The sequence below is a fragment of the Macrobrachium nipponense genome, chromosome 11, assembly GCF_015104395.2.
Source record: "Macrobrachium nipponense isolate FS-2020 chromosome 11, ASM1510439v2, whole genome shotgun sequence".
NCBI lineage: Eukaryota > Metazoa > Arthropoda > Malacostraca > Decapoda > Palaemonidae > Macrobrachium > Macrobrachium nipponense.
The window spans coordinates 53,653,852-53,675,340 of NC_061087.1; the positions used below are offsets into that span (position 1 = coordinate 53,653,852).

Here is a 21,489-nt window from a genome sequence, read left to right on the forward strand (position 1 = left end):
TTATTTCTAAGGACATTTTGCCCTAGGGTTACAAATATTTGTTTGTCAGTCTCAGTGGTCACGATCCACGCAACAAGGAATGCGAACAACTCAGTTTTGTTGTCATTGTCTCTTAGAAAACAACTCCAAACCTTTGGTGTTTTAGTAGTTCCAACCACTTTTCTTCTAACTCTGGAACCCCTCTTTTCCCTGGTGCTAGCCTTAAGACGGTCTTTTCTATACACATCGAATACAACATCTACCCTTGGATACCTATTTAAGCAAGAAGTTCGATGATGGCATTACTCCACTCAGCCCGATCGTTCATCCATTGTAATTTAACTCCCGTGCGGAGGGAGTATCCCCATTCCTCCTTGGCTCGGCTATCCCGCGTCAGTATACCCTGTCAATTCAGGTATGACTCTATGGTTGTACAAAGTGGCAAACCATAAAGTATTTGGGAGACTCGTAATACTATAGCCTATCTCCAAGTACATTATCTTCAGTTTCTATTAAGCTATTTTTAATTTTACATTTTTAAACCGAGTGATGGAGTTAGATACAGCCATGGCTAATGACTCAGAGGAAATCAGATGGATTGATCGAATCCAGGCTATAACCTTCAGAGAGGCCAGGGATGCTTGTGCATCCTTCATTTCACATTCCTGGAGAGCTAAATACATTAAAAGAGATGAATCCTTACATGGTTTTGTGGTTCATTTCTTAAAGATTGGGATGAAGCTGACTTTCTCCATGTTGCTGCATCAGATGAATTCTTCATTTACACAGTCAGGATGCCAAATCATAAAAATGACATCATTTGGGCTGCAAAGTTGGATGATATCAGCGTTTTTTGTATCACAGCCAAACAGCTAGTGTGGATCATCAAAAGGTAAGGAGTCATGGAAAGACGAATACTTCAGAGAAACTGTGCTTAGTAGTGGAGTATTTCCTTTCCTCAAAGATCCTAAAAATGTGTTATCTGTTGAAGAAGTCATATTTTTGCATGATAAGGCACCATATTTCAAGGCTCTTCAGACACAGGAGCTACTTGGAAACAGTGGTATCAATTTCTTCTCATCAAGTGAATTTCCAGGTAGTTCCCCTGACCTCAGTTTTTTTGCGATTTGCTGAAATCATACCCCTCAATAATGCAGGCTGTGGTACAGTCAGACGGAGGTCACACAAAATATTAAATACTCAGAGAAACTTAGATAAATACCTCTTCAGAATACTTTCGTTTTTGTCCATATTAATTTTAGTTTAATGCCATAAGGGGGGGGGGGGGCTGTAATTTCGAAACACCCTTATATATATATATTATATATATATATATATATATATATATATATATATATATATATATATATATTTCTGTCAAAACTGGGCAAATATCTAATGCAATATTCACTCATTTAAGTGAAAACAATCACCGGATAAATTGGATTGGTAGTTCAGTAATTGCAAGATCAAAAGATGTCTTAGCACAAACAAAATCTTTTAGAATCTGCCATTATACAACTTACTTCCTATTGTAATTTTAATATCAGTCGTGACCTGTTTCATTTAGCCCTTGTAATTGTAACGTTTAAGAATGACCTCAAAAATATAATTACAGACTTAAATACTAATTACCTAGTTGCCTAATAGATATTTTCCTTGTATATGTATGTTTAATATGTTTTGTGAATAAGTTTTTGTTTACCAAAGATCTGAATGTGGTCAGCTGCCGCCCCTTGTATAATCCTTTAATTGTCTTATCCTTGTGTGTGAGCAGTTGGACTTAATCTTTTTGTTCTTAAATTGTACCTATGTTTATACTTGTTTGGAAAGGTTACTCATTCTCCAGGTGTGTTGGATTCTAGGTACTAATCTCCTTATAATCCCTATCTGTCACTTATACAACCTTTTCTTGTACTCTCAGTTTCTCATGTAAGTCAGTTCGTCTGCTAAGTAAAGGACATTGAGTTGAAAGATCTTGCAGCACTCCGTTGTTTATCTTTCCTTCGTGGCTTATACCTTTATATATATATATTTATATATTATTATAATATTATATCTATATATATATATATATATATATATTATAGCTATGTATGTATGTATGTATGTATGGAAGACTTTTTAGCATATGGAAGGTGAAGAGGAGGGGTGAGGTTGCTGTTTGGAAGGGGAATCCCCCTCCAGGAGGACATCAGGTATCAAGAACTTATCTGGGGTTACTTCTCTACATTTTTCAGTGACATTTTCTGAGGTTACTTCCCCTTCCCCACTGTTTTTCATTGGCACTAGGGCCAGCTTTAGAGTCACTGGACCCCTGTCAAATAACTGTCCAGAGACATTTGTTTCTGATATCTCTTCAATATTTGTTTCTGATATCTCTTCAATATCTGCCTGAAATGGTACAAAGCATTGCTATTAAGCGTATTAGAGACACGGATTGCAATGTCTTTGTTAGGATGATGTGTCTCAACAAAATTTATTCTATACCACTTCACTTATCAATCATTTCTGTAATCACTGAAGTAGGCACAGTATCCCCCCTCTCTTCCTCCTCTTCCTCTTCGGATTCCTCATCTACTGTTGAAAGTCTTGCAGCTCTTCAGTGGTTAGCTCTTCCACGTCCTCGCCACTCATATGAAAGTCCATGGACTTCCCCAGAGACACAATTGACTCCACAATAGGCGTAGGGTCGTCGGGGTCAGCATCAAACCCTTCGAAATCTTCTCGAGGTAACACTATAGCCACAATTTTCTCCAAGCAGAGTTCATTGTCCTAGAAGTCACTCCCTGGCAAGCCTTATCTATAAGACTTATACAGTTAAAGATATTGAAGTGATGCTTCAAGAACTGACTTATGGTCAATTCAGCGTCTTGAGTCACTCAAAGCATCTTTGAAGCAATGCCTTTGTGTAGAGTTCCTTGAAGCTTGAAATAATCTGTTGGTCCATGGGCTAAATGAGACGAGTGGTATTAGGGGCAAGAGCTTAACTGGTGTTCCAAGACTGGAGGATGTGCAGGAGCATTGTCCATTACCAGGCAGAACTTGAGGGACAAATGATTTTCTTGCAGGTATTTTTTCACACTCAGACCAAACACTTCATTAACCCACTCAATGAAAATTTGCCTCGTGACCCATGCCTTTTTATTGGCCTTCCACATCACAGGCAATATATTCTTTATGACATTGTGTTTCTTGAACACTTGAGGTGTTTCAGAGTGATACAAAAATAGGAGTTTGATTTTGAAATCCCCACGGGCATATTCACAGACCAAGAGTTTTAACTTATCCTTCATGGGCTTGTGCCCTAGCAATGAACTTTCCTCCTGTGTGATGTAGGCCCGTTTTAGCATTTTTTGCCCCAAAACAGGCCTGTCTCATCACAATTGAAGACCTGTTGTGGGAGGAATCCTTCAGCCTTAGTATACTCTGAATTCACTAACAGATTCTTCGGCGGTATGTTTATCTGAGCTAGTAGCCTCCCCCATGCCATATGACACTGGATGCCCGTATGCTTTCTGACCAGCCTGTGCTGGCCTTGAAATCACCAAGAGCATTACTAGTTGTTGGCATTTTCTTAAATCAGCATGCAACATCCTAGCTTTCTGACAAATAATTGCTTCAGACATCCCCCCCCCACTAACTGTTTTTCATTGATCCACACCAACAACAGGTCAACATCTTCCACTAGTTGCGATCTCTGTTTCAATAATAATGTGACCCCTTTCGCAACATCAGCTGCCTTGATTTCATGTTTCATTGCTAGAGTACAGCTGATCGTCGACACTGACTTGCCGCACATCCTATCAAGATCAGCTACATGTGCACCACTTTCATACTTCGCTGCAAGTTCTTTTTTAAATTCAGTCATATTCCTGGTCTTTTTTATTTGAGCCCATGATAGCTACTTTGCTATGCGTTTTTAGTGCAAAATTAGCACAAAACACAACAAACACGTGCGGTGATGTGGACTATGAGCACGGAGATCCTTGTTCACTGAGAAACAAATCCAGAATGGGTCAGGAGAGAAGAGGGGGATGCTTTGGGCGCTTCATATGGGGCCCGGTCATGTGCTAGGCCCCGGATGGAGCGTTTCTGAGTACACAAACAGGAAATGTACGCTAACTGAGACAAAATTTTGTTGAAAAAAAGTCTACGAAAACAAAAACATGAAAAGCGAGGTGTACAAAAACTGATGTTTGACTGTAAATGGATTTTGTCAGTGAAATTACGTTTTATTTATATTTTTCGTGTTTTTCATTAAAGGATAAGTATACTGAGAGAGAGGTTGAACTGAGGTACGTTTACATCAGTAAAATTTTGATTTTGATGGATTTTACCTTAATATTTTATTTGTATTTTGCTGTGCTTATATTATTATTTGAAAACTGTAAATAATTTTTTAACATAAGAAAATGTATTTATTCACGAAAGTAAACTGAAAATACCGCAAATTAGTGAATTTTCCGTGATATATTTGGAGATACGTTCCACAGAAAACCCGCCACTAACTGCAGCCGCGAATGCTGAACTGTGATTCTAACTGGATAGAATAATTTTTCTTTTTCTATTTAACTTCATACTTTTAATAAGAGTACTTGTCAAACCTTTTTCGTTATGTTGGTAAGGGTTTTGTGTAAAACTTTTTAACCCTTAATCACATCAACTCACCTTTACTGTTAAGAGTAATAACTTATAATTCCGTATATACTATCATGAAGTTGATATTAACCCAGTAGATATGACTTTCTTGTATAGTTTTGAAGCAGACTGCCTGCTTAACTATTTATAATTTCCATGAAATGTTTAAGTCCATTTTATAATTGCTTTTTTACTGTATATTATGTAATTTTTCCTTTAATTTCAGGAACTAACTGAAGAAAGTCTTATACTCTGGGGTAGAGATGTATCTATAAGGAACCGGAAGTGAGTATTTTAATTTTTGTAGACAGCACAATAACCAGTTTTTCAGGAGAGTAAAACATGATTTTGTGTTCTTAGCAAACAAAGCATAACCTTACAATGTGTTATGCTGTGGGTCACAGTGTCAAAGGAAACCCATTTGTCATGTACTATAGTAATGCTACATCTTTAACTCGGCTCTACAAGAGTGGCGAATTTAAGGGGGCCACCTGGTCACATGCCCTCCCCATGGATATGAATAAAACAACATTTTTTTTCTTTCAATAAATCATTTTTAATAGCAAACATTTGCTTAGTTAATGATTATTTCAACAACAACAACAACAATCTTACAACAACAAAAAAACACCAACAAGTACTACTACCATTACTACTACTTTGTGTACAGATATGTGTGCATACATATCTAAATATTGATATATATAGTGATATATATATATATATATATATATATATATATATATATATATATATATATATATGTAAGTGTTTACATAATAAAAATAGGGAATGTTAGTCCATATATATAAAAGAATAAAACTAAAGAGGTCAACCAGATTGCTTGCAGGAATGTGATCAGACTAGAGACGCTAAAGATGACGTATACAATAAGTATGTAGGCTAAGATAACATGCCGTCACCTGTAGTCACTCAATTGTTTATAAACATTAGTCCAAGCTCCCTGCTTGAGACAACTACCGCCTACGTGATCTGTGGCGTGTCTCATTTGATTGTGTGTTCGTATGAAACTATGTCATCTGATAGTATGTTCATATGTTCGAACTACTGTCTGTTCCTTCATAACTTGTAACAGAGATGGTAGACGAGGAGAACAGAGTTAGCTATCGTCATTAGAAGACCTGTACCTCTTTACCTAAGCTTTATCATGTAGAGGAATAGGATTAGCCATTATCATTGGCAGAAGCGATCAAGCTATCGTTATTAGAAGACTTGTACAATCATATCTGATCTTCAGCATGTAAAACTTCAGAAGAAATTATATCTATTTTTATACTTAGTGTTTTCTACAAGAACCTCACCGAACCATGAGTTTAACACATCGTCGTAAAGATAATACCGACTTCGTAAGTGATCTACAAAACCCCAGACACTCCATTGAAGATGGAAGTGCAATACCAACCGACTTAGCGTAAGTTTATCGCTAGTCTAACATTACCTCATAGGGCGCCTTATCATACAAGGCACGAGCCCTAATATTGGTGGCCAGCGGACCAGAAGAACTCTACAACGTCCTACGAAGAAAAAACGGAATAATAAATCATGAAGTCAACGACGACGAAAGCAGCAGATTCTTCAAGCAACCTAGTATCATCATTAGTGAGCGACTTCAGAAAACAACAAGATTCGTCAAGCAACTTAGTATCATCGTTAGTGAATAACTTCAAGAAACAAAACCGACGTGTCCTTTTCCTACGGCAACGGAAGCTTCGTCTCTCATTAGAATCATTCAAGAAAACATCGTTAGTGAGCGTTTCCGGCACTGCAAGAAACAAACCGAACGCGTCTGCAGCATCGGATTTTCAAGGGCTCGAATCATCGAAACAACGCGCACGGGGAAACTGAAGCCAAACCAGGTCGTCCGCTAAATAGAGAAGGAGGACCAAGGCCGTGTGTCGTATCGGAACACCGTGACTTCCCACAAAAGCAAGCTAAGTACAATTTTTTATTCATTTGGAGTAACTTTGAGTGTTTCCTTTGCAGGTCGAATTTCGTTATTCCTGTGGCTGAAGTTACGAGACATTCTTAATCTTACTTTTTTACAGAAATTATCTATATCATTGAGATTTCGCTACTGCGAGTTTTTATCTTTGAGTGTCTGTTTCCAGAAGTTCTACTGAAATATCATAATCATATACTATGTTAATTTTATCATTTTGGGTGATTATTAATCCCTTACGTTACAAATCATATTAAACAGTGAATATGCGTTTACGCAGTGGACGTCTGTATTTATACAGATGCATGGATAGGGTCGTTAAGCACCGTAGTGATTAGAAAACACACAAAAACAAGTGGAACACCCGTACAAATCTATATAAATTAGAGGTAACACTATTTCGGGTCATGACAATAAATGCTCCTTTGCAAAGTCCCGCTCGCAGTTTTAGCCTTGAGTTTTTTGAGTTATATAAAATATCGAACCTCAATGACTCAACTTAACTTTAAAAATATGGCTGGATTGCAAGGAATAACATGTCTGTAAAAAACTTTCATCAGGCTAAATGCGCTGACCAGGATCCCTCACTATTTCAAATTTTAGCAAAGAATGAAGTACAAACAGTTAATATTGAATGCAGTAGTGATAACTTGTCTTATTAGTAATCGCTCAGTTCCTAATAGTTCGTCATTCATTGCTTTATACGTAACCAGCAACATAATGCTAAAAACACACAATACTGTTGCCGATGGTAATAAAGAGAAGGATCCAACTAATTATTACAAAAAGAAATAGAAACAGTAGCCCGTTCAGAATCTAACAAGCAAACCCGGTTGACTGTGTCACCTAGTCAAGCGGTCAAGGTTAGTTAAATCTGCCGAGTTTTCAAAGCAAAGCAAATTCCACACAATAAGCGACTCTAACAGAGTGGGGAAAAGCGATGTTGGTTCATACATGCCAATATCTCTTTTTGAATTAAAAAGGATTTTTCCTATGAAACACACGACCGTATAAAGTAATCAGAGCAGGTTTTCGTTTTAATTTTAATACATTAAGTTATAATAAATACTGGTGGATTAAGCCCAACTGTACGCGCCGTAAAAATTAGAATATCTTGTTTTATTTCTTTAGTACACGCAATATCTTGTATTTACGGACTCACCGTCTGTTGTTCGAACTTCCCTAATGAGAAGTCCGGATAAGCGAGCGCTTACAGATACCTCTATAGTTATAAAAAACGTTGATCTGTATGTAGTGTAATTGTAAGATCCATCTAGGGGTATACAAAATATTATCTTACATCCTGCAAAATAAGGCGTGTTTATCAAAGGAAAATCCTATAAACCTTCAAACATATTAAAATCCGTTTGAACAAAAATGAGACAGTTAATCAAATAATAACTTATATAAAGGAACTATACATTTGTCTCATAAATCGTAACATTGTTCAAATGACCCAACAGAATTCTCCCACAACCGCAGTCGTACTTTGCACGCAAAATCTCGAGAAGCATGCACCCTCGAATGTCTTAGTGCGTGTAAAAAGACTTTGCTGGGAAATGAAATTTTAATCCTTCCCGACACTCTGAAATATAACGATTTCCGCGAACAAAGCCCTAAAAGTATACATGTCGTGGATACGGAAGTTATAAATATCGCATTTTTTATTGTTGCTAATTTTTAATCACGCCCAACCAGTCGTGGATGAATCTCTCTGATAATCTATCTAAAGTAATATCCGTAAAGTCATTCAAGCAGAGGTGATTCAGCAGAATTTTTTTTTTATCCTACCTGAATACCAGGAAGTTTCTCCACTAGCAAGTGATCTCTGGGAGAAAAACGGATGTCATTGAAAACAAAACACGGTCTAAGGACAAACATAAAGCTATTTACGTACCTTCGTATAGATTCTCAATGAAATTTTAAAATAGAGATAAATGACGAAGTTGAAAAATGTTAGTAATAGGAGTCATTAGGAAATCAAATAGCCCATATAATTTTTCCCTCAACGTCATGCCATAAAAGATCGGACTGGCGTATCTGCGCAGATTACTGTCGCTTAAACAAGGAAACGACTTCCGATAGTTTCCAGTGCGATGTACCGACGACATCTTATCTCTGTTAGGTTAGAATAAATTTTTTTTTCACCAACTTGGACTTACTTAAATGCTTTTACCAGATACCATTACCTAAGTGATTGTACCTCATACACCGTTTTCAGCACACTCAGGGGACATTATCAATTTTTACGTATGCCTCCGGCTTACGTTGCGTCCCAATTACAATATAGTGTTTGGAGACTTTTAGGGGATAACCTACATGCCTATATGGATGATCTTGTAATCTTTTCTAATACCTTAGAAGTACATTTCACATAAAGTAGAGCTAGTGCTACAGAGACAAAGACAAATAATCTCAGAGTAAAATATCTAAATGTGAGTTTTTTAAAACCGAACATGTTTATCTAGGTTTTATGTGTCTGGTCAAGGTCTTAAAAAGTAGTCCATGTAAGGTGTCGGCTATTCATAACTTTCCGGTACTTATTAATGTAAAAGGGGGATACAGCACTTTTGCGCTGTAGTGGGTATTACAATCGTATGCAAATATGTAACTCTTCAATCATGACAGCTCCTTTAACAGATCTTACGAAGAAGAGCGTAGATTGATTATGGTCTAAAAAGCATCAACAGGCGTTCGATATCTTAAAAGCGGAATAATGCAGCTTACCTAACTTAAAAATCCCTGATTTAAATAAGGAATTTTTTTTATTGCAACAGACGCCTCAGACCAAGGGGTAAGAGGGATACTACTTCAGCAATATGATAAACAGTTCTTTCCTATAGCTTTTTATTCATGTAAACTAAGCCCTCTGAAAGTAAATATGCAGTAATAGGCAAGGAAGGGCTAGGTATCTTTAACACTAGTACATTTTAAGTTCATAATCTATGGCTATCCTGATAAAGTCCTTACTGAACATGATCCTTTACCGAGTTTTTCAAAGGCTTTAATCACAGTCCAAAAGGAACTCGGTGACAAATGATCATTCAGGTCTTTGGAGCCAAGATAAGATATCTACCTGGGAAAGCAATTATCATAGCTGACGCATTATCCCGCAATCCCGCACCATACTGCAAAGAACCATTAATTAGACTAAAAGATATAGAAACATCCGTACCTATTGTTAAAACCGTATCTAAACAAGAAAATTCCTTAACCCAAGAGATCGCGAGCATTGAATATCTGGGTCGGAGCGCAGAACTGTTACAAACTGAACAAAGCAAGCGTCAACAGACATAACCCAAACAATAAACACTTCGAAACGGAAACAGGGTCAGCGGCTAAGCAAAAACAATACACACTTCGAGCAGAAACCCTAAAGCAAAAGTATACTTAAGGTATGTGTATCAGAATAATGTAAAATCAACATGTAGTATTATATGTAGGTCCGTGACGAGGAAAACCCGAAGAACACAGCAGATGACTAACGACCAGGTAGTAATAATAATCTCTTTCATACCAATCGTCATAAACTGGTTGCATTCCGTCATCCAGGGTTATTCCATAGTATGTCACAGAAAGCCAAATCACTAATTTTACTGGCCTACAATGCTTACAGATATAAAAGCACATAAACTAATTGTAACATGTGTCATGAAAACAAGGGATACACTAAGACCCCTGTCAGTTTAGGGACCTATCCTGTGCCAAATCAATCCTTGAAAGAATATACGTAGAATTATTAACGGAATTACGAGTCTGACAGAGGGAATAAACACTTCTTAGTGTTAATAGTTCCTTGACACGTTATATAGAATTAATAGCACTAAAAACAAACACCGAAATTGAGTGCGTTAGGAATATTTAGAGTGCTAAATCAGTAAATATGAATTCAAACACCATAATAATCTGTGACTCGGGTGGTGTAAATCAATAATAATCTCCTTAACACGTTGTGTGAATTCCTTTCCATTAAGAAAACCAATAATATATTTGATCACCCAGAGTCAATCGCTTTGGTAGAATAACGGATAATTAAATAGGAAGTGTCAATGTCTTACGAGTTACAACTCGTGATATTGGATCCGACTGGATTATAGCGGTTCTCGCGGTTTTAAATACCTTTATCATTTATATCTTGGTATCTATAGAATTGATGCCGCAAGTAGCCTTATACGGTGACGCCGCTAGAACACTTTTCACATATCAAGCCACCATTAATTTATCAAATATATATAAAAAAATATATAAATAAATAAATAAATATAAGATAAATATGGATACAAGTGGAGTCAATATAATACACTCCGTAAGAAGTCGGAAGGGTTACAAATTATAATAAAAAAGGAATCACGATAAAATCAATAAGCAAAACTAACCATAGATAATTAAATATCCAAATATATATGCTTAAAGATTTGAACTCTAACTTAACGCTTTAGTAATGACAAATAAGCTAAAAGTTCAAACACCTATATCCAAAATCTACTGACATATTGTTTCTGTCCCGTGATTTAATTCGTAGTCAATGAAAAAAAAAATTAAATAAATAAATAAATAAAAAACTAATAATAAATAAAATAAAAAAATAAAATAAAATAAAAGAGATTTTAAAGTCAGGAAGTCTAGAAGTGAAAATGTTATCTATGGAATAATCCTATATGAATCTTATACAGGGCTAATAATATATATAGAATTTGTATGGAAACCTTTTTCATATAGTTTGAATAAGGAATATTTAACATAATGCCAACATGAAACTAATATATTGTTCAATTTTGGTACTGTTGTTTTTTTTTTTCAGACATTCTTCTCATGCGGGTGGAGATTAAAAACACTAAAACATATCATTTGAAAATACTAAAGGGGTCGTATCTCTTACAGCAAGTAACGTAACTCTTAGCTGGCTGAGAGCAATCTCCTGCCAACCTGTGACGACGTCATCATTTTCGTATCAGCATTTGTTCCTTTTAACCTCAATAATCTGCTTACACAGGCTTCATCTGTGTGTCGTCTCTGCTTGCAAAAGCAGATTGACTGGAGAAAGGAATGCTTAGTTCATGAACTTCACATGTGGTTCATAGGTCACATGACAGGCCACATAACATATTCTTATCCGTGTGTGTAATGCAATTAGTTAAGGACTTGCAATCATTTTAAAATTAATAAACAAAATAAGGAAATAGAATTTCTATAACATCAAAATGAATTAATTTTTTCTGAACCTCATAGACATTTAGAAGTATCACGATATGGATATGGATTATTTACTTGCAACATTAGCTTATTACAATCCAAGTAAACATTCATGGGAAAATGTCACATTTTCTTGAAAAACCCAAAGTTTATTTAGAAATTAGTTACATAGTGGGTTTTTTTTCGTTGCATCTCCTACCTATTAATAGTTTTTAAAAAAATTAACCTCAGAGGATGCGCACGAGAAAATTGAATATGAAACTTTTGTTAGGGGGCACATAGAATCATGATTAATATTCTCTTTGACTCTTATGCTGCCTGGCAATCTTACAAATAGCTCCATTTTCCACTTCTTTGTTCTAGTAACTTACTACAGTAATATCGAATTTTCTTTGAGATTCGTATTGATATCTATTTATTTTTTATAATTATGGATATTTTTACGAGTCATCATAGACCTGGATAGGTTCACTCATTGTTAATGCCATGGATAAAAAGTTTGTACAGCGGACTCTTCTGAATTCCAAAATATCAGCGAATTCATGTGGGTTAAGTCTGGTCTAAATGGCTCTCTCCCCTCCCCTGTATTTGGATGTCGTCTGAATTTACTTTGCCCTTGTGACAAGTATAATTTCACTTGCAGGCTGATTAATGGAACCGGTTACAGTAATCCTGCAGTACGAGAGTTTCACATAGCAACTTCAAAAAACCGTCGTCGCAGCGGACGACTACAGTCAAGTAACAACCGCCATACAATGTGAAAGGAATTTCATGGACTTCTTCGACCGACACCGTATCTCGTCGTTAATCTCGTTTTAATGCGGAATGATCCGGCGGCTGTCGGAATCGACTACAAAAAGGGCATACTTCCGACAATTACGACCCGAAGGATATTCAACTCTACTTTGCTGGCGACGAGGACTCGTGCTGGGGATGTTTTTTTATTCATCGCGAACGTAATCGTGTAGCTTAGGATGCAGAGAATAAGTATGAGCGCAAAATGGAACGTTGGACCCGCCCAGGCAAATTTTCCCCTGTTTTAACCATTGAAAAAGGCCGTTTCAATTGGCTATAGGTGGTTGTCTGGAACTGTGTAATGGACGAAAAGTTGTTCGAACGCTAGTTAAAAGTGAAGTAGTATAACCTCGGTCATGTATCCTATATATATAAAATATCATGTATCCTATATCTATAAAGATCATAAATAACGAATCGAAATATATTTTTTGCGTGTACGCATGGAATCTCTTATATAAATGATCATAAATAACAGAATCGAAATATATTTTTTTTGCGTGTACGCAATAGAATCTATATAATAGATCATAAATAACAGAATCGAAATATATTTTTTGCGTGTACGCACTAGGAATCTATATATAAATGATCTAAATAACGGAATCGACATATATCTTTGCGTGTACGCAATAGGAAATCTATTTAAAGTGCCCCACATATATTAATCATAATTATATGAATCCATATACATATGTATAAACAAATCAGGTAGCCTCTAATCAATATGTTACCTTTTATCTTACCAATATCTGCAGTTATTTATGAGTTAGTATATGAATTACTAATCAGATATATAACATTTAGCATAAAAATCAACGAATCAATCAGCATAACCATTAATAATTTTATCAATTCATATATGAAATTTTTTATCAGTTAAAATATGATTTTTATCATGTTAATCTTCATTCTATGCAATTATCAGAGTACATTAGTATTTTCTGTAGCATATGTATCTTAATGAGATGAAGTGGGGAAAACGTATCATTAATATCATGTGATCACTATATTTACCAATATCATTGTTTTCCCTTTTATTACTTGAATCAATTCATGTACACCATGAATTTTTATTTACTTATATATATATATATTCACATAGTGTCTGTATCACACTCCTATAAGTCAAATGCAAGTCAAGTTTGAGTAATATTCAGTAGTTGGTTTTGGTAGCTGACCGAGCTAATGTAAGTGTTTACATAATAAAAATATGGAATGTTAGTCCATATATATAAAAGAATAAAACTAAAGAGGTCAACCAGATTGCTTGCAGGAATGTGATCAGACTAGAGACGCTAAAGATGACGTATACAATAAGTATGTAGGCTAAGATAACATGCCGTCACCTGTAGTCACTCAATTGTTTATAAACATTAGTCCAAGCTCCCTGCTTGAGACAACTACCGCCTACGTGATCTGTGGCGTGTCTCATTTGATTGTGTGTTCGTATGAAACTATGTCATCTGATAGTATGTCATATGTTCGAACTACTGTCTGTTCCTTCATAACTTGTAACAGAGATGGTAGACAAGCAGAAGAGAGTTAGCTATCGTCATTAGAAGACCTGTACCTCTTTACCTAAGCTTTATCATGTAGAGGAATAGGATTAGCCATTATCATTGGTAGAAGAGAGTTAGCTATCGTCATTAGAAGACTTGTACAATCATATCTGATCTTCAGCATGTAAAACTTCAGAAGAAATTATATCTATTTTTATACTTAGTGTTTTCTACAAGAACCTCACCGAACCATGAGTTTAACACATCGTCGTAAAGATAATACCGACTTCGTAAGTGATCTACAAAACCCCAGACACTCCATTGAAGATGGAAGTGCAATACCAACCGACTTAGCATAATTTATCGCTAGTCTAACATTACCTCATAGGGCGCCTTATCATACAAGGCACGAGCCCTAATATATATATATATATATATATATATATATATATATTTATATTATATATATATATATATATGAATATATATATATAATATATATATATATATGTATATATATATATATATATATATATATATATATATATATATATATATTATATATATATATATATAACCGTATATACTCACGTATCATGCGACTTTTGAAGTCCCAATTTTGGAACTAATTTTAAGGGGATCGCATCTTACATGAGATATAAAATTCGAGTATGTAATAATCATATAATATCATATGATAAAATACAAACATAATAAATACATCTTTTCCATAAATATTTTAAAAAGTTTTGTTTTACTTCACTGCATCCAATGATATATGTATTTTCATATTACTATTAGTTTGTATCATAAAATACAAAATAGCAATCAATGTTTTGTTTTGGAAATCAGCTGAGGGCGATTGCAAAGTAAGTTTGTTTTGCTGTGTTGAACTCATATCAGAGCGAATTTCTTGTCTCTAGTTAGCGCAAATGAATCTCAAGATACTCTATTTATATGAGACATAGCATTGGCTCCGACTGCTGCTACAGTCGGAACAATGGCATTCATTCCCGTGCCTAATGCTGCTAGACTCAGTCCCTGAGGTTCTTTGGCTAACTGAGGGTCGGCAGAGTCCTTACGCCTATACTGGTTAGCTGCTGAAGAAGGGGAATAGGAGGAGGTGATTACGGACTCTGATTTAGCATGACTGACTCCGGCACAGTTTGCGAGGCAGCGCCTTTGGTGGAGCTTCTGCTACAGCAGGTGTGTCCTAGGGAATTCCGGGTGGAATTGGCCCTTCTACTGCTTCCAGCTTCAGTAGTGGAGTCGAGCCAGTGGCTGCGGAGAAGTAGCCTGGATGGGTAGTTTCCCAAGGAAGACTCTAATCTTAGCTTTGCACTGGCACTAAGACCATTCCAGGCAGAGTAAGAGGATTCAAAAGTGGCTCAATGCACATAAAGAGCAGAGCATGGCGCTGCCTGATGCCTTCAAGTGGCACTGGCTACACAGAGGTAGGTCTCGAAGGACTGCAGGATCGGTCTAGAGCGAGGTAACAAGACGTCATAATTGCCAGGAATGTAGGTAGCCAACGCCAAAGTACATATTTTTGGACGGTAAAGTCATGTGACCCCCAACCGGACAATGGGCAGGAACATTTAAAAATGGTTGAGGCTCTCAATCATAATTAATTTATGCCACTCAGTCCTAGCTCCATAAGGAACTCTGTCCTAGATTGAATTATGGATCCTTTCGAATTATGAATAGCTGTGCACGTAGATAAAGAATTCAACACGATCCACCAACACCTAATGCAACCGCTTTACCCATCATACATTATAATCGAGGAATAAATAAAGCAAATACAATATACTATAGAGGTCCCACTCACAATAGACAAATAGTTTTCAACAACATAATAAAACTTCTGAAAGATGAAAACATCCGAAGAGCTACAAGACACCGTGTAGCAATTGTAATGAGATTCATGTTGTGGGGAACTGGTAGATTCATCTCACAAAGACTTGACTCTACTCGTTTGATGTAAATGCAGTCGTAACCACAATTTTTGAATACCTTAAGTGGATTTAAGGCACTATTACCTGCTTTATGGCGTTGTAACCCAGACTTTTGGTGCTACCAGCGCTGTAAGTGCTATTTATTCCCATTTCAATTATGATGATTTGGGTTAAGGAGATTATCAGCCTACAGTGCCATGCCAGGAATAGAACCCCTGCCATATCCTGGGGACTGCCTGTATATGTTCATAATATATAAATATATATACGTATATAAATTATATATATATATATATATATATATATATATATATATATATATATATATATTATATATATATATATATATTATATATATATATATATATATATATATATATATATATATATATATATATATATATATATATATATATATATATATATATATATATATATATATATATATATATATATATATATATATATATATATATATATATATATATATATATACATATATATATATATATATATATATATATATATATATATATATATATATATATATATATATATATATATATATAAATAAAGGTTTTTTGCCAGGAAAAAAAATGAAAAAGCTTTTTCATTTTTATTTTCCTTTGTGGCAAAAACCTTTATTTATACATAGCATCACGTTTTATATACTTCGCGATCAAGTTATTCATATATATATACATATATATATATATATATATATATATATATATATATACACATATATATAGTATATATATATATATATATATATATATATATATATATATATATATATACACACACACATATATATATAATATATATATATATATATATATATATATATATATATATATATATATATATATATATATTATATATTATATATTATATATTATGTACATATTTATATATTATATATATTATATATATATATATATATATATATAGATATATATATATATATATATATATATATATATGTATATACACATATACAGTGATCCCCCATATTCACAAGGGATGTGAACCAGATCCCCCCGTGAATAGTTAGAACCCGTGACTGTTTGGAACCCCTATAAAAAAGCAGAAAACAGCCTATTTTGTTACTTAAAACTCAAGAAAAACCCACTAAAAATGTTCATACTTGGTTTTTTTATTAGTCTTATCACAAAAAGTGTATTTTATGATGAAATGATAAAAAAAACAGGAATTTGTGGATATTTCTCATAGAAAAATACAGCGAATGTGTGAATTTTCTGCGAATAATAATGCGGGGAAACCTCAAATACCTGCCGCGCTCAGGTATTTTTAGTTTTGGACACTGCATCAAACCCATCTCGTCCTCGGTAGAGTTATAGTGCTTTTGCCCGCATGTAGCTATTATATAAGTCATATCACATCATCGTGATTCATATACATATATCGAGCTACAAATGTCCTTTAATATCTAATTCGCTCTCCTCGGAATTAACATATTTTCATATATGTTTAACCGAAGGGGAATTTATTCGGAGATAATAGAATTGCCAGCCGACGGCCACAAACCATCAACATCATCAATTCCAGGACTGGCAGTGAAGCCTTAGCCCACCCCGCCACCGCTAGAGGATATAAGTTTATGCCGCCTCCCACCTCAAATACCCGCAGCACTCAGGTATTTTTAGTTTTGGACACTTCATCAAACCCACCTCGTACTCGGTAGCGTTGTAGTGCTTTTGCCAGCACGTAGCCATTATATAAGTCATATCACATTACAGTGATTCATATACATATATCGAGCTACAAATGTCCTTTAATATCTAATTCGCTCTACCTCGGAATTAATATATTTTCATATATGTTTAACTGAAAGGGAATTTATTTGGCAATAATAGAATTGCCGGTCGACGGGCACGAACCATCGACATCTTCAATTCCAGGACTGGCAATGAAGACTTAGCCCACCCTGCCACCGCAAGAGGATATAAGTTTATGCCGCCTTCCACCTCAAATACCTGCCGCGCTCTGGTATTTTTAGTTTTGGACACTGCATCAAACCCTCCTCGTCCTTGGCCGACGGGCACGAACCATCAACATCATCAATTCCAGGACTGGCAGTGAAGCCTTAGTCCACCCCATCACCGCAAGAGGATATAAGTTTATGCTGCCTCCCACCTCAAATACCTGCTGTGCTCAGGTTTTTTTAGTTTTGGAGACTGCATCAAACCCATCTCGTCCTCGGTAGCGTTGTAGTGCTTTTGCCCGCATGTAGCCATTATATAAGTCATATCACATTGCCGTGATTCATATACATATATATAGTGAGAATATATAAACTTATATCCTCTTGTGGTGGCGGGGTGGGCTAAGGCTTCACTCCCAGTCCTGGAATTTGTGTCGATGGTTCGTGCCCGTTGGCCGGCAATTCTATTATCGCCGAATAAATTCCCCTTCGGTTAAACATATATGAAAATATATTAATTCCGAGGTAGAGCGAATTAGATATAGACCCTCTTACGCCGACTGGACGTATTTTACGTCGACATTTTTTGTCTCCCGTGTGCCGACTGGACATATTTTACGTCGACTTACAACATTTTTTTTTAAATTCCCGGAAAAATACTTATAGGCCTACCAGCCTTAAACTTTTGAATCACGCGCCTTGGGGGATGCTGGGAGTTCACGGATCAAGGTGTTGTTTTGTTTACAATCGTTACGTAGGCGCGCAAGCGCGAATTTCTTTCTTGCCGCACTAAAAAGTATCTGTGACACATCTCGGAAATTATTTCGTCACTTTGACATAATTTTTGTACCATTGTAAATTAGCCGTTACATGAAGTATTATATATGAAAATGTGCGCATTTCTATGTAGAATACAACAATAAAATACTCACGATTGTAGCATTTATCAGTTTTGAGATATTTCCATATAAATAACGATAATTGCCAAAATTTCAACCTTCGGTCAACTTTGACTACCGAAATGGTCGAAAAACGCAATTGTAAGCTAAAACTCTTATATTTTAGTAATATTCAATCATTTACCTTAATTTTGAAACTAATTGGAAGTCTCTAGCACAATATTTCGATTTATGGTGAATTTATGAAAAAACTTTTTCCTTACGTCCGCGCGGTAACTCTTCCGAAAAAAATCATACATGCGATTGTAGTAATGTTTGCACCATTTTAAAATTAGCCGTTATATAAAGTTTTATATATGGAAATGTGCGCAATTTCATGCACAATACAACTAAAAAGAACCCATGGTTGTAGCTTTTATCAGTTTTGAGATATTTTCATATAAATAACGATAATTGCCAAAATTTCAACCTTCAGTCAACTTTGACTCTACCGAAATGGTCGAAAAACGCAATTGTAAGTTAAAACGCTTATATTCTAGTAATATCCAAGCATTTACCTTCATTTTGCAACAAATTGGAAGTCTCTAGCACAATATTTCGATTTATGGTGAATTTATGAAAAAAATAACATTTTCTTTACGTCCGCGCGGTAACTCTTCCGAAAAAATCATACATGCGATTGTGGTAATGTTTGCACCATTTTAAATTAGCCGTTACATAAAGTTTTATATATGAAAATGTGCGCAATTTCATGTAGAATACAACAAAAAATAATTGAAGGTTTTAGCTTTTCTCATTTTTGAAATATTTGCATATAAATCACGATAAATAGAAAAAAAAACCACGTTCGGTCAACTTTGACTCTACCGAAATGGTCGAAAAACGCAATTGTAAGCTAAAACTCTTACAGTCTAGTAATATTCAGTCATTTATCTTCATCTTGAAACAAATTCGAATTTAAAAAAAAATCTTTCCTTCCCTCCTCGCGCGGATTCTCCGCCACAAATCTCCGAAATGCGTACGTACCATTCTCGGAATATTTGCTCCGTTTCATATTAGGCATTTCATAGAGTTTTATATATGAAAATGTGCGCAATTTCATGTAGAATAAAACGAAAAAGATTTGAAGGTTGTAGCTTTTCTTATTTCCGAAATAATTGCATATAAAAAAAATATATATAAAAAAATTCAACATTCGGTCAAATTTAACTCGTCAGATATGGTTGAAAACTGCAATTGTAAGCTAATACTCTTACAGTATAGTAATATTCAATCATTTGTCTTCATTTTGAAAGAAATTGGAAGTCTCTAGGACAATATTTAGATTTATGGTGAATTTTTGAAAAAAATATTTGTTTACGTCCGCGCGTTACGAATTCATGCATTATTTTGTGATAATATTTTCTCTGTGTTGCTTTTTTCGTTTTACAATGTGTTATATACCAAAATGATTGCAATTTAGTGTACATTACAACGAAAAAAAGTAACTTGTTACCTTTAACCGTTTTGCGCACAGCGCGATTTGAATACAATTATATATGAAATTTCGTTTTTGCGCTATCATATATCGCATTATTTATGTATGATAATGATAATTTTTTTCATTTCTGATGGTTGCATACTAAACTTCAGCCAATGGCAAAAAAAGGAGCCAAAAATGAACTCTTAATCTTGAAAACTAAGCGGGCTGTGATTTTTTGAAAAAAATATTTTTTCCGCTTCCGCGCTCACTCTGAAACACCTCCGGCACACGGGATACATTTTTTTTTTTACCGCTTCGGCGTAAGAGGGTTAAAGGACATTTGTAGCTCGATATATGTATATGAATCACTGTAATGTGATATGACTTATATAATGGCTACGTGTGGGTAAAAGCACTACAACGCTACCGAGGACGAGGTGGGTTTGATGCAGTGTCCAAAACTAAAAATACCTGAGAGCGGCAGGTATTTGAGGTGGGAGTCGGCATAAACTTATATCCTCTTGTGGTGGCTGTGTGGGCTAAGGCTTCACTGCCAGTCCTGGAATTGAAGATGAGTGGGTGTTAGTGCAGGCAAAGAGTGATGGTCGGTGCAATCTAGCAGTTTGAGGTCTAAGGTTTGGGCGAGATCAGAAGAAATACTCGGGTAGCAACGAGACAGAAAGTCTTTTTCTCTCGCTCGTTCTTGGCCTATATTGCAATCAGATGGAGAGGTAACCTTGACCGTGAAAGCAGAGAGGGCATTTTTTCCTGTAGAATGCAGGGAATATTCACTTTTGGAATATTTTCGTGTGGGGATTGGTAATTTTTGTTCTTTTTTTTCGTGATTTGTGAGGGAAACTTGGGAATATTGTTGGTATTCTAATGATATAGAGGTCAGATCGAATCCTGAATACTAAGGTTTTCTCTAAAAGACAAAATGGCGGAAGGAGGCAACAAGGATCACACTTTGTTGCATAAACTCACTAATATTGCAGCAGGGGTTTGCCCTTTTCAGGGTGTGGATGATGGCATTCATTCTCAGCCAGTTCAGATTTTCATTGAAGGTGTTAATAACTTTTTGAATGCCATTGGAATAGAAAATAATGTAGAGGCATTTAGGTAGGCAAAGGCCTTACTAGATTTCAATAAAGG

General features: G+C 35.3%; 1 protein-coding gene across 3 annotated transcripts in view; it reads left to right on the plus strand.

Moving 5' to 3' along the window:
- LOC135205932 (lymphocyte cytosolic protein 2-like) overlaps positions 1 to 21,489 on the plus strand; it is a 408,856-nt gene that overhangs the window by 103,330 nt on the left and 284,037 nt on the right. For all 3 annotated transcript variants that reach the window (XM_064237130.1, XM_064237124.1, XM_064237141.1), the window contains one exon: positions 4,847 to 4,905. In XM_064237130.1, coding sequence (XP_064093200.1) covers positions 4,847 to 4,905 — 59 coding nt within the window. The remainder of the gene's footprint in view (positions 1 to 4,846; positions 4,906 to 21,489) is intronic.